Genomic DNA, 12,307 nt, shown 5'->3' with positions numbered 1-12,307 from the left:
CATAGTGGGAAAAGGGCCTTCCTGATTGAAAGTAAGGAAAATGTCCAGGAAAATCGGCTAAAATATGACCAGACGCCGGCTTTGTTGTGAAAACTCCAGTTTTCGGCGGGAATGACGTGTTATAGAGGACAGAGATGAGCTCCCAAGACTTCACCAATCTAGAATCTGTCGTCAACGTCATAGGACTGTCCAGCAAGCCGCTATGGGCGTTTGCAGGTTTGGAAATAATTTTTGTCACCTTAATAGCAAAAAAAAAAAAAAAAAATTGCGTTTACTGTAAAATTACACGCCAATGCACATTAGTTGTATTGGAAATACAACTTCCTTCATTGAAGGTAGAAGGCAGTCTTTATGTTGGTTTGTCATTCACATGTTGCTATTGTTTGTTTGTTTGTTTATTTATGAATATTTAACACATTAATTATTTTTAACTTTCAAGACAGAAGAAAATGCGACAGAAATTCCATAATTTCCAACCCTTCCTTTCTTCACACAAATAGACTATTACTACTTTTTTTTCTTTTAAATTCAAAAGACATCCCAAAGCAGTTGATTGGCTTGCGCATGTTGGAAAGATGATTGACATTGGTGAGTCACCATTGCCCAACTGAAAGCCCAAATATGGTCATATCATTGATTACATGGTGTAATTTGATTTGCCTGTGTGGCATCATCTGTAGCACAGGTAATCTTTAATTAACTTTCTAGTAATAAAATTTTCATTCATCTGTAATTTACAGTACATATGACAAGCAATTTTTTTTACTAGGATGGCTGGTGGGTACATTCCATGTAGTGATGAAATTGGAAATAAATTGAAATTGGGAATGGGAGCAAAATTTGAAAATAAAATTGCTAGTACCATTATCAGGAGAAAAGATATACTAGTATAGGGCTGCGGACCGGTACACTGTACCGGTCCAATACCGTAAAAATCGTTTCGGTACAGGTCCAAAATACCGGATCATGAAGTAACGAGTATATACCGAAATAGCTAGTTTACACCATGTATATGACTAAAGATAGGTAAATCCTACCACAAAGACGAAAAATTAGCACTGGAAAAGACGTAAACACCGTCGATTGATTTGAAAACCTCAGTCTCACGAGACATCGCGAGAGTGTGGCTGATCCAGGGTTGTGATTGGTCAACAAACTCAAATCAGGTCAGAGGTCAGTCATTTTCCCTTCCCTCCAACACTTTATTATTGTTTCTGTGTCATGATTGAAAAAGTGAAGAACACGTGTTAATTTGTCAAATTGTTCAGGTACAGGTACAGGTCCGGACCTGTACTTAAACCTCTGTACCAGTACCTGTACCTGTACCTGATGTTACGTTTAGGTACGCAGCCCTATACTAGTAGAGTGCTGCCTGTGTTAGATGTTAGATGATTCTATGAAGACTTGATTTATGTGTGAAAATATCTGTGACCCTCTATCTTCCCAGTGCTGTTGGCAGTGTTGCAACATTCAGTGACCAATGAAATACTAACAGATAAACAGCATGTCCGTAGCCAGGGGGGGGGGGGTTCGGAAGAACCCCCTCACAAGGCTCAAAGGTCCACTTTTTATTTAAAGGTCCAAGATTTCTCTTTAGATGGACTGATTCGTATCACGCAGGTCTGGAATAATATAAAAACTGCCTATTTTGTCATTGAATAAAAAGTTATCTCTGATGGTTTTTTTCTCTGAAATCCTCTCAAAAAATGCAGGAAATGTCATTTCAGAAGGTTCATTTGTCAAAATTTTCCAGGGGAGCATACCCCGGACCCCCCTAGGAACCTTGTGCTCGCTGGTCCCCTCAAGCAGTGGGAAGAACCCCCCATTCAAAATCCTGGCTACGGGCATGAACAGTTAACATATCTGAAACCTCTCTATCCTTGCCCCCCTCCCCACAGAGATGTGGTACCAGGTGTTCCTGTGGGCGCTGTTCTCCTCCATGTTTGTTCACCTCATCGCGGCGTTCATCGCCTTCGCCGCCCTGCGCTTACACAAACAGGGCCGCTGGGTACCACTAGGCATCGTCATCATGGGCCTGTTATCACCACTGTCTGGGGGAGTCATCACAAGTAAGTCTTTGGAATAAGTGAAAAAAAAAAATGATCTCGAACCAGTTTAGGACATTGAAGAGCTAATCTTCCACTGGTCGTGACAGAGAAGACAGACGCTATGTAACAGTTACAGAATACAGGTTCATTGTACCGGGGAAATTCCCCTAGCTCTTTTCGACAAGCCCAATGAACAGTGGACCATGACTTAATGTAGCGTGCATGTCGGGTGAGCGACATCACCTGGGATTCGAACTTCCAACCTCTTAGTCCAGAGGCAGGATAACCACTGGACTACACACGCTACGCTACGAAATAAGCTCAGTGCCATAAAAGATTAGGTGTTATTAAATGTGTAAAATTAGGACAGGTCTAACAGTCATTGTAAGTACAGTGTGTGTTGTTGTTAAGACTTGGTATAGTGTGGGGAAACAGAGAATTGATAGTTTTGTATCTGCAAGCACTGAAGTAAAAATCAAAATTTCAGAGTAGCAGGCTCTCAATATTGTCCAGAATTCTTGGGATGAGAAATGATGCAACAAATTCAACCTCAAGGAAGACTGTCTTTTCCTGTATGAAATTACCACTGCCAGGCCAAGGAGGTCCAATTAAACCTCCTCGGTCAGGCCTAAGGAAGGAATTTGTCAAAATTGAGGGAAGAAGAAAATGTTTGCACTGAGTAATTATCTCCTTCCATAACCAACAATTGATTTAGCAGGAAGACCTCTAGTACGGGCTCTAGTCTAGATGTAAGTAAACAATGTAGTCTGATTTTTATGTTTACCGAAGGAAAACATATTGTTTTTGCTCTGTTTCCTCTTCCGTTCCAAACACAAAAGGTCAATGACCTGTACCAGATGTCTATCACCATGGTAACTAGTGTTTGGTCACATCATGTTGCAATTTTATAGCAGGAGGGATTTACACTCCTGCCTATATATGAATGTGTTTGGGTAAGAATTAACAGAGCAGACCATGTGTGTAGGTAAACATTATGCATTTGCAACTGTTACCTTTCTAGTTGTTTTTAAACTGGCACCACTGTTGACTTTCCAGGTGCAGCCATCGCAGGTGTGTACCGCGCAGCAGGTTTCACCATGGCCCCCATGTACGCCCTCATGTGGGGCGTCGGACAGACGGTGTTCGTAATGGTCATATCCTTCTCCAGAATACTCGCCACGCTATGATCCGGGTTACGGGATGAGGCCTTCGATCAAGGAACGCGGATCTTGCTGGATCTGGGTCCAGTCGAGAGTCGTGCCGTGTCACGTGTGCGGTTAGAGATGACGTGAGATTGTCTGGAGATACAGAGCACACTTATATCTCCTTGAAGCTTGTGTTTGTGAGGTTGATGAGTAGAAACACAGCTATGTGTAATGACCGAGTGTTGAAGGAAGGGGTAAAGTTCTCGCTCGCGGATTTTTAATCCTGATCACGTAAGATCACTCGTGCACACGGAAGGAGCACAGATTCTCATCGAGAGAAGGCAGTGGGTCTGCACCCAAAGAACACTGTCATTCATTTTCTGTCATGTGGGACAGAGACAGAACCACACCATGGGCGGTGATGCTGAAACAAATTCACACAAAACAGCACCACCTGTCAGATTAAGTGTGAATTGCTTGATTCTATAGCAAGATTCTGTTGGACATTGTGAAAAACAGCACTGAGTGCTAAAAAACAAAGAACCTGTATCTAAAAAGAAAACATGTTGCTGTGCAAGATGCAAGGAAAGTACAATATTAGCGCACAGTGTGTGCTTCCCCAAAGATGGAAGAATATGCAAGATGTTGACAATGACAGATAGCAAGAAACACACCAACACAAGGACTACAGATAGAGCTGCTACAGGTGTAAGGTTACTACAACAAGCCAGTACACAACACAACTGTGACTGAAGTGCCAGATGCAGCAGGCTGGGGCTATATACATTGACTCTGCGGAGCACCAGAGCAGCTGATAGTTGTACGAACATGGCTGAACATGTCCTACTCACCAAATATGAGTAAAACAACTAGAGCTGCATCAATGGATGACATACTAGCTGGATGGATGACATACTAGCTCTTGTTATATTTTCTACTTTCCAGTGTTCACCAGTTCTAAAGAGGGCTTTGCTGTGTGGATGTTACCAAGCAATGAAAGATTCAATATTAGTTATTTGGAGCCAACTTTCCACTGCCTTCAGTCCATGCAACATGACAGTATTACAGAAATCAGCTACAGTGGGAGCTGACATCTATGTAATAGATTGATATATCTTCAGTGACAGAAAGGATCACACAATCCTCATTGTCCCTCCATAGTTTGCTCAATCCCATTGAAGTCAGTTGATTCAGGAGTTGCCCTCATCATAGGCAGTCCCGAATAGTGGCTAGCTGCACTTAGCCTGGTTACCAGACCTACTATAGCTCCAGAGTCCTACATCCTTTCCGCAACAGGACTTAGGAGCTATAGTATGTCTGGTAACCAGGCTAACCTGCACTGTCCTGTATCAGGATGATGATCTTTGTGGGCTTTAACTTTAACCTTCTCCCTACTTTGAGCCAACCCCTGCATTAGCATTTTGTTGGTTGCAGTAGAACTTAGCAGAGAGGGGTTAACAGCTATATTCTGGCAGTATCAGAGGCTAGCAAAATCAAACCAAACTCTAAAAGACTTTACACTTACTCTGTGTCTGTCTGAATCAGACATTCAAAGTCTTCCTACAGACCAAGACTACGACTTGTTTTTCTAACCATGTCAGTAATGCACTGTGATATCATTCATTGTGCAGTAAGCACTAACATTTGTACTCAAGTTTTTCTGAGAGGTACTTGCTTGAGACTGTATGTTTTACCTCAGTTCAGCTTTGACCTAACGAGTCAAAATCTGATAGTATGTAATTGTTTTCCCTACCCTGGTACCAAGACATTACTTACCTTATAGTTATACCGGCCCACAACTAAACTTTTGTCATGTACTATGCTGAAACACCACAAATGTAAGTGTATGTACATGCACTATGCTCTCAACATGTACTGCTTCTAGTTTCCTTCATTTCTTATGTTTACAGATAATGTCACCAAAAGAAATACCTGTCTAACGTACATATACAAATGTCACAATGTTCATACAGGTAGGTTATGTATTATTGAATGAATGGCAACAAGAAGATTATCTTCCTTAACTAAAGTTGAAATGTAGAGAGTATAGTAAAATTTTGAACTTTATTCCAACACACAATTTACAGAGGGATCAAATTTTCATCAACCACTGTCGCCTTCATCAGGATAATTAATGGCCAATCACTTCACAACGTGATCTCGCAAGAGTTCCAGTGTACAAACACGTGACCTTATTCAAGATGGTGGTCACTGAAAATTTGATTTCTCTGTAAATTGCGTGTTGGAATAAAGTTCAACGTTTTACTCTAATTACACAGATGAAATTTCATGATAATGTAGAGAGTATGCCTTCAGCTGCATTGCCATATCATTTCATTGTGCCATATGCCATAGTGCAAACAGTCCAAACACTTAACAGGCAATTTATGATGCAATGACCATAGATATTCAAACATAAAAGCCTTGGCCACTTGGCAAATGTAGATAAGATGTCAGATTTGTACCAGATGAAGCCGGTTGGTACACTTGTGTATATATTTTGTGTACCTTACTGTATTCTCACGTTGTACAGTTCAGATTCAGAAGAGAAATATTTTTACAAAGTCTTCAAATGTAAACTATATCATGTATATGCAAGAAAACTGTTAAAATGAAAAGAATTCAAATTGTCTTTATGCACTTATCTGTGTGACGTGTAAATAAATGCAATAGTATTGTAGGCTTACAGAGAGCCAAGACATGATGGAAAATAATACTACTTTTGAGTTTCAAAGTTATCTGTCTACTGTTATCATTACGTTCTCAGAAGAGAACAAGAAATAGCCATGCCTTCAAGTGCCAGAGTTATCAATCAAGGATTGAGGTGTTCAAGAATTCATTCTTTCCTAGAACTATTGCAGAGTGGAACTCACTGTCACCAAGTACAGTAGGGGCATTGTCATTAGATAGCTTTAAACAAAGTCTAGAGCTAGAAGTTTAAGGGTTAGGTGTAACAAGTCGATTGGTGTAACATAGCCAGCTGCCGCCGCGCCGCGTGCCTGCCAAGCTGGACAGATACAGATATGTTCGTGTGTACGGCTTTGGTAGCATTTTTGAAAGGCTTCATTGCACATTTCTTTTTTTTTACCTACTAGTAGTATGCTATTTCTTTCACATATATTATAAGTATTCCATAGGATATGTCTCTAACTGCTTTCAGCAAACCAGATATGAATGAGGGGGTACACAAAAGCAGAATTCACTTACAACACTTAATACATGTACTGTGACTTGGTTTCTTTTAGTTTAGGCCATGTTGATTTGATTATATGGATGACATCCGTGCGCGCATGAATTTTCGGTCATTTCCAAAAAAAAGTTTACAAAACAGTTTCAAAATAAGCAAATACATACCGTAAGTTACAAAAAAATATTGGAAAATGATACCTATGTCCTAGAATGTCAAAATCAAACGAAAAAGACGAAAATGTAAAGAAATAAATTTGAACAGTAGATTATTCGCCATACCATACTCTGTGTCATTTGTTCAACCTTCATGACCACTTAGATTTCATGTTGAAAGCAACTTTTTTTTTCCAAACTATTTTTTTTATTCACACGCTCGCATCAGTTTTGGGGTTCCCAGAGGATGTCATCCATATAATCAAATCGTATCATCTCTTGCGGAGGGAAACGCGACGTACCAGCTCTACCCTCTCTAAAGGAAAGGAGAGAGTCTGCGGCCGTGTCCCTGTTCAGGTCGATGCTAAATCCCGAACACCCACTACACGACCTGGTGCCCCCCCCAGAGAGCAACTGCTACCGGCAGGATCCTAAGGAACAGCCAGGCCGTGAGTGCTCCCAGGGCTAGGACAAAGCGGCTCCAGCAGTCCTTTCTCCACAGGGCCATAGCCCTATACAACAAAGAACTGACGTATCACTAGTTTTATTTTTCCTAAACCTCATCTGTATATTGTTTTTTGCTTGGTACAAATTCTTTATGTATTATAGTGTATATGAGGGTGTGTATATAGTGTTTGTTTTGTATTGTAACTTTTATTTTCTGTACGCAAACTCTTTCAATTCAGGGATTCTCATCCCTGCTGCAAGGTTTGCTTTTGGTGTTGAAATAAACTATCAAATCAAAATGGCCTCACGGAAATCATGTCAACTTACGAGAATTACGAGAGTTATGAGTATCAAAATGTTATGGAAGAAAGCATTTCAGCCGGTCAATTTCTCCATATTCAGTGAAAACGTGAATTTCTCTGTGATTGTATAACCGAACTTCAGGTACAGCCTTACGGCATCCTGTTGAAACTGACTGGTCCTCAGGTGTATCCTCTCCACACCTTGAGTCCCGCAATATTCCTCACAATGTTTCATCAGACGGGTGGCCACGCCTCTTCCTCGGAACCTGGGAAGGACGGTCATGCGTTTCAGTTTGGCCGCGTTGTCCGACGTCCTGTGTAGAGCAATGGTCCCGATGATCTTTCCCTCACAAACTGCAACCCAGAACTTGCTTCCAGCCCTGCTTCCGTACCAAGTGTACAGATCTTGGAGTTCCAGCCGTTCAAAGTGTCTCTTTATCCTAAACCTGGCATACAGGAGTGCCCAAGTGAAGGGTAGACACGTAACCGCAGCAAGTGTAGCCGATTCAGGCAAGGAACTAGTCACTGAGTAAAAGCTCACCACCAGAAAGCCTACCCAGAGCCAGCCAACGGGCATACGGAGAACTTTTACCACGGTGCGATGTGAAGCATTCTGTTGGCAGAGTCCGGACATGATCATGTCTCGAACTTCAGAAGCTTCTTCTTGTCGCAGCTCCCTTATATCTATGCTGAGGCCGTCACTCTTCATGTTTGTGGTCTGGGGCTGCTTCCGACTGGTCCCGAGTGCCCGTGGCAGTAGTCTATCACATGTGAGGCCGCCTCCACTTTGGAAACCAACAGACAAAGTTGCCGTGGCGACTCTTGAATCAGGGGCGTATTTTAATTGCTGGTATGGTCTTTACAACTGGAACTCCCTACCAGACAATGTAGTCGCGTCAGAAAGCATAAACCAGTTCAAAACCAGTTCAAAATACGGATCGTAGAAATCGGCAAAAAAAAAAGAGAGTGAAATTGGCCAAGGGAGTCCGGTCGCGGGGAGGTATAGATTCTTTCCCTCCAGTCAAGGCGGCCAAAGTCCCCTGGCAAATATTCTCTTATATATACTAGTAGCCAGCGTGCGTAGTTAGTCTGATAGAGACTTAGCCCTGTCCAGTGACCTTCTCGAGCTAGCGGAGGAACAGCCCAAACCCCGTATATAGTCGTGTCAACATAGCCTCCTGTGCAGGCCTCCGGTCGGGGGGAAAGTTTTGATACTGCGTTTAGTAGAATTTTTAACGTGTTTTCTTGCGCAATCATCCTACACTACAACCAGCTGCCTATAGAGGGTGTGTACTCGCGGGGTACAAATCCTCTATAGGCGGCTGGTTGTAGTGTAGGATGGCCGCGTAAAAGAACACGCCAAAAATTCTCAGTATCAAAACTTGACACACCCGCCCGGAGGCCTGCACAGGAGGCTATGTCAACAGATCTAGAGGGTGACAGTCGCCTGAGAAAAAATCTTTGGAAAGGAGCCAAAATGAAACTACCGATCTATTTGGAGACAGAGCAGGAGGGTTGACTATATTTGTAGATGAAGCATTTAAAAATGCAGCCCGGGTACAGACCCAACAGATTATCCGTCTAAACGTCTCCTTGGTTTGAATGAATACTGCTATATCATAGATTTTCCTGACAAAAATTAGGCCATAGAATATCATCAGTGACAGATATTTTTATGTTTCCTAATCTTATAATTCACATTCAATACGCAATACCGCTTTGCTTTGTTGAGATGCTAATAGCCTCGATGTTGGCTAAGATGATCCTTATTAGCCCCTCTTGACTGGTCGACTAACATTCTGAGCAAACATTCACGCTTGTTTTACCTTTTTTCAAGTCACCCATTTAGTCTGATCAAGGAGTTTGTTGTGCAGACTTCTGTCTTCCCGCCAACGGGGGGATGGCATTCAAAGGATTATTCATGTAATCTCCTAAAGCACCCAAGGTGGGTGGGGAAATGGATACAGACTGGCCAATTTGATACTGTCTTACCCCCACCAAAAGATCTGCTTGGAGATTATATTCATGCCCCTTACTTATCAAGACTATACGACAGGCGCCCCTTCTAGCGACAAAATATATTATTGCAGCCATGATGATTTGACCTGGATATAGTTATATTGGGCAGCACTGCCCCCAAGAGGCCCCCTCTCACCAACAGCTGCTGACCGCAGCACCCAGTACTCTATTTTACACTACAGGCGGAGTCATTGCGGAAGGAGACCCAACTCAATGATCATTCGCCATCTTCACCCTTTCAGACAATTAAGCACAGTGGTGCACAATACAGGTATCTGTGTCTTTGTTTGTTTGTGTGTGTGTGTGTGTGTGTGTGTGTGTGTGTGTGTGTGTCTGTGTGCGTGTGTGTGTGTGTCTGTGTGTGTGTGCGTGTGTGTGCGTATGTGCGTGTGTGTGCGTGTCTGCGTGTATGTGTGTGTTTGCGTGTATGTGTGTATGCGTGTGTATACGAGTGCGTGTGTGTGCATCACGCGCGCGTGTGTGTGAGTGTGTGTGTATGTCCGTCACTGTGTATTTGTGTGTGCGTGTGTGTGTGTGGTGGATTGCTTGCGTTTGATACTGACGTTGTCTCACACTCTCCACAGTGACCAATCACGGCTCACGATGTGGACAATGGTATCCACATCCGCGAGATGTCTCCAGAAGAGACTCCGCAATTGGCGGATCTCCTCGCCACTTTCCTGATGGGGGAACAGTCCAAGAGCAAAATCATCCTGAAGATACTGAGGAAAAGAAATTCCCTGCTATGGATGGTTTTCATATCTATACTGGTTTATTACTTGACAGAATGTGTGTTCTGGGCTATTGTGGTACCACCCGTTGTAGTCATCTTAGGAATTCTTCGAGCTTTGGCAACTTGGTCCTGTACGGTACCAGAGCTGTTTACAACATTAGACGTCTTCGGCTCGTGTGGCGGTGAGAGCCGGCGGACGTGGGTTGCGGTAACCGGCGGTAGAGTGGTGGGGTCCGTGACGGTGGTACGGCAGTCGGACGGCGTGGCGGAGCTGAACCGCATGCGGGTGTGTCGGGAGTACCAGGGGAGGGGGATCGGGAGGAGACTGGTGGGGCAACTGGAGAGCTACTGCAGGGACTGTGGCATCAAACAGGTACAGTTTGTTTAGAGTTAAAACTTTTTGTCCAACACAAAAAAAAAGTTCTCTCACCTAGAGCTTCCGACCAGTTGCTCTGGTCTTCCTCAGTAGACTGACCCAGTGAAGATTGCCACGTGGCTTCTTTGAAGTGTGAGGTCAACACTGGGTCAAAGGTATCTTTTAGATGATGTCGGCCCCCGTCGCGTTTCAATGTTCTCAACTACCAACACAGATGAACTTTCCTGATAGTACAGGTACAGCAGTTTGTTCCGAAAATAGTATCATTAGGTTGGTAAAGTATAGGATACAGAAGTTTTCTTTTACACAACCAAATTTTCTCATCTATTATAGTGCTGACATTTCGGTGTCTATCAGACACCTTCCTCAGAGCTCCTGACTGGAGTTCTGCTTCTCGCCGCTAGATGTAGCCGATGTACGTGGCGCTTTTCAGTGATGAACCGGGACGAGGGAGGTAACAAACTTCGCCACGTTTGGGATTGTGTTCTCGACGCAAAAGCGCCACCTACATATAGCGGCGAGAAGCAGTGAGAAAATTTGGTGTTGTAAAAGAAAACTCCTGTATCAGGTACAGTTTGTACTAACATACAAAACCCACTCATTTTGCAGAACGTGGGACTGTGAAACCTCATAATAGCAAGCGTAGTAGTAGAAGTATATTTCCAGTCAGTACTTGTCTGTTCCCTATTACTGTATTGTACCGTATGGTATCTTTGACTCTGTAAATGCAATTAACCTTCGGGCATGACTTTGCAAATAAAGACCATAAACATAAGTAACACATTGGCTGTATCCAGTTTGCAAGAAAAGGGACCCCCAAAATGCAAAACTTTATTCTCCAAGCAGATCCCTCTCGGTGGCAAAAAGACAGTATCAAATTGGCCAGACAGTATCCATCAGCCAAAGAAGCTCCGCGGCCACCGACGGGGTGGGGATCAGGACAAAAAAAAACGGCCCTATATGAAAAGGTAACGATTATTCCCCACAACCTCTGCTTGGAGAGTAGCAAAACTTGTCTCATTGCTTGTTTTATCCCAACTCATTTTCTACGCCACCTTCTAAGCGTACTTTGCTCTATCATAACTACACGTTTTCTTGACATGTTTCCTCAGATCTCCCTGAAGACTTCTGAGTACCAGGACATTGCGATGAGGATGTACCAGAGGTTTGGGTACATCAGTGACAAGACAGGGGACTACTCCAAGGCTCTGTTTCCCGGTATAGGAGACCCTGCCTTCAATGTATCTGTTGATGTCTTCGCCTTCAGAAAGGAACTTATGATCTAGTATTCTAGTGATAGGCAGTTTTCATTGTACATCATTGTTAGCGAGGGGGGGGTATAACCGAATTACCAGATTCGCCTAATCTACAGTAATTGTTGTTTGATGAAAACACGCAAGGTAGCGTGTTCATCAACGTCAGAGGTCAACGACCTGCTTGCTGGTGCCCTCCAAGCGTATCTCGGCTAAATGCCGACGTGGTCCCGCGGCGCAGTGACTCCCCTAACTATAATTCCTTGGCCTAGAGCCCATGACCCTACGAAAATACATCTAAGGAAATAATTCCGTGAGATACGAGTCTGATTCTGCCTTGTTTAGCATGAGCTATTATTTCGTCATGAGTCATACAATGCACAACGTTTGCAATCCTAAAAAGTAATTCAGGGTTCATACTAGGATAATTACTATGGCGGCCCACTACAGAGCACTAGCCGACTGTGGGTGGGGGTAGTGATCGTGGGAGGCGACTGGGCTCCAGGCTAACACAGCTCAGCCTTTTTAGTTACAGGGGTAAAGATAAATACTACAAGTACAATCATGTTTCTTTCTTTCTAACCACGATTTTAACGGTCACCGTTTGAATCTCACGGTCAAGTCATCACGTGATATCACAGG

The 12,307-nt window shown here is 43.2% G+C and overlaps 3 protein-coding genes across 4 annotated transcripts; 2 read left to right on the top strand and 1 right to left on the bottom strand.

The window, feature by feature from the left end:
* The first annotated feature begins 5 nt into the window (after positions 1 to 5).
* On the top strand, positions 6 to 5,243 carry LOC109473913 (transmembrane protein 170A-like). Of its 2 annotated transcripts, none has more exons than XM_019774064.1 (3): positions 6 to 216; positions 1,899 to 2,069; positions 3,105 to 5,243. In XM_019774064.1, exons 1-3 carry the CDS (start codon positions 135 to 137, stop codon positions 3,233 to 3,235), a joined length of 384 nt encoding a protein of 127 aa, XP_019629623.1. In that variant the 5' UTR covers positions 6 to 134; the 3' UTR covers positions 3,236 to 5,243. The 2 variants fall into 2 exon arrangements, with proteins under 2 accessions (XP_019629623.1, XP_019629624.1); XM_019774065.1 differs by lacking the exon at positions 6 to 216 and adding an exon at positions 504 to 588.
* A 2,114-nt stretch (positions 5,244 to 7,357) lies between these two features.
* LOC109473416 (N-acetylaspartate synthetase-like) lies at positions 7,358 to 7,993 on the bottom strand. The gene has a single exon (XM_019773276.1). It carries the CDS (start codon positions 7,991 to 7,993, stop codon positions 7,358 to 7,360), a length of 636 nt encoding a protein of 211 aa, XP_019628835.1.
* Positions 7,994 to 9,896: 1,903 nt separating this feature from the next.
* Positions 9,897 to 11,984, top strand: LOC109474049. Its single transcript, XM_019774265.1, has 2 exons — positions 9,897 to 10,409; positions 11,525 to 11,984. The coding sequence occupies exons 1-2, from the start codon at positions 9,936 to 9,938 to the stop codon at positions 11,696 to 11,698; spliced, it is 648 nt and encodes a 215-aa protein (XP_019629824.1). The 5' UTR covers positions 9,897 to 9,935; the 3' UTR covers positions 11,699 to 11,984.
* Positions 11,985 to 12,307: the final 323 nt, after the last annotated feature.

The sequence above is a fragment of the Branchiostoma belcheri genome, unplaced genomic scaffold (genome assembly GCF_001625305.1).
Source record: "Branchiostoma belcheri isolate BF01 breed outbred unplaced genomic scaffold, Haploidv18h27 scaffold3, whole genome shotgun sequence".
Taxonomy (NCBI): domain Eukaryota; kingdom Metazoa; phylum Chordata; class Leptocardii; order Amphioxiformes; family Branchiostomatidae; genus Branchiostoma; species Branchiostoma belcheri.
The sequence above is the reverse complement of the archived record's forward strand: the minus strand, read 5'-3'. Positions and strand labels throughout refer to the sequence as shown.

Bases quoted from the DNA above. Each gene is read 5' to 3' on its own strand.
- LOC109473913 (XM_019774064.1), top strand. From the start codon at position 135: ATGAGCTCCCAAGACTTCACCAATCTAGAATCTGTCGTCAACGTCATA. The intron at 217-1,898 runs GTTTGGAAATAA...CCCTCCCCACAG, and splicing joins GCCGCTATGGGCGTTTGCAG to AGATGTGGTACCAGGTGTTC. The intron at 2,070-3,104 runs GTAAGTCTTTGG...TTGACTTTCCAG, and splicing joins GTCTGGGGGAGTCATCACAA to GTGCAGCCATCGCAGGTGTG.
- LOC109473416 (XM_019773276.1), bottom strand. From the start codon at position 7,993: ATGAAGAGTGACGGCCTCAGCATAGATATAAGGGAGCTGCGACAAGAA.
- LOC109474049 (XM_019774265.1), top strand. From the start codon at position 9,936: ATGTCTCCAGAAGAGACTCCGCAATTGGCGGATCTCCTCGCCACTTTC. The intron at 10,410-11,524 runs GTACAGTTTGTT...ATGTTTCCTCAG, and splicing joins GGGACTGTGGCATCAAACAG to ATCTCCCTGAAGACTTCTGA.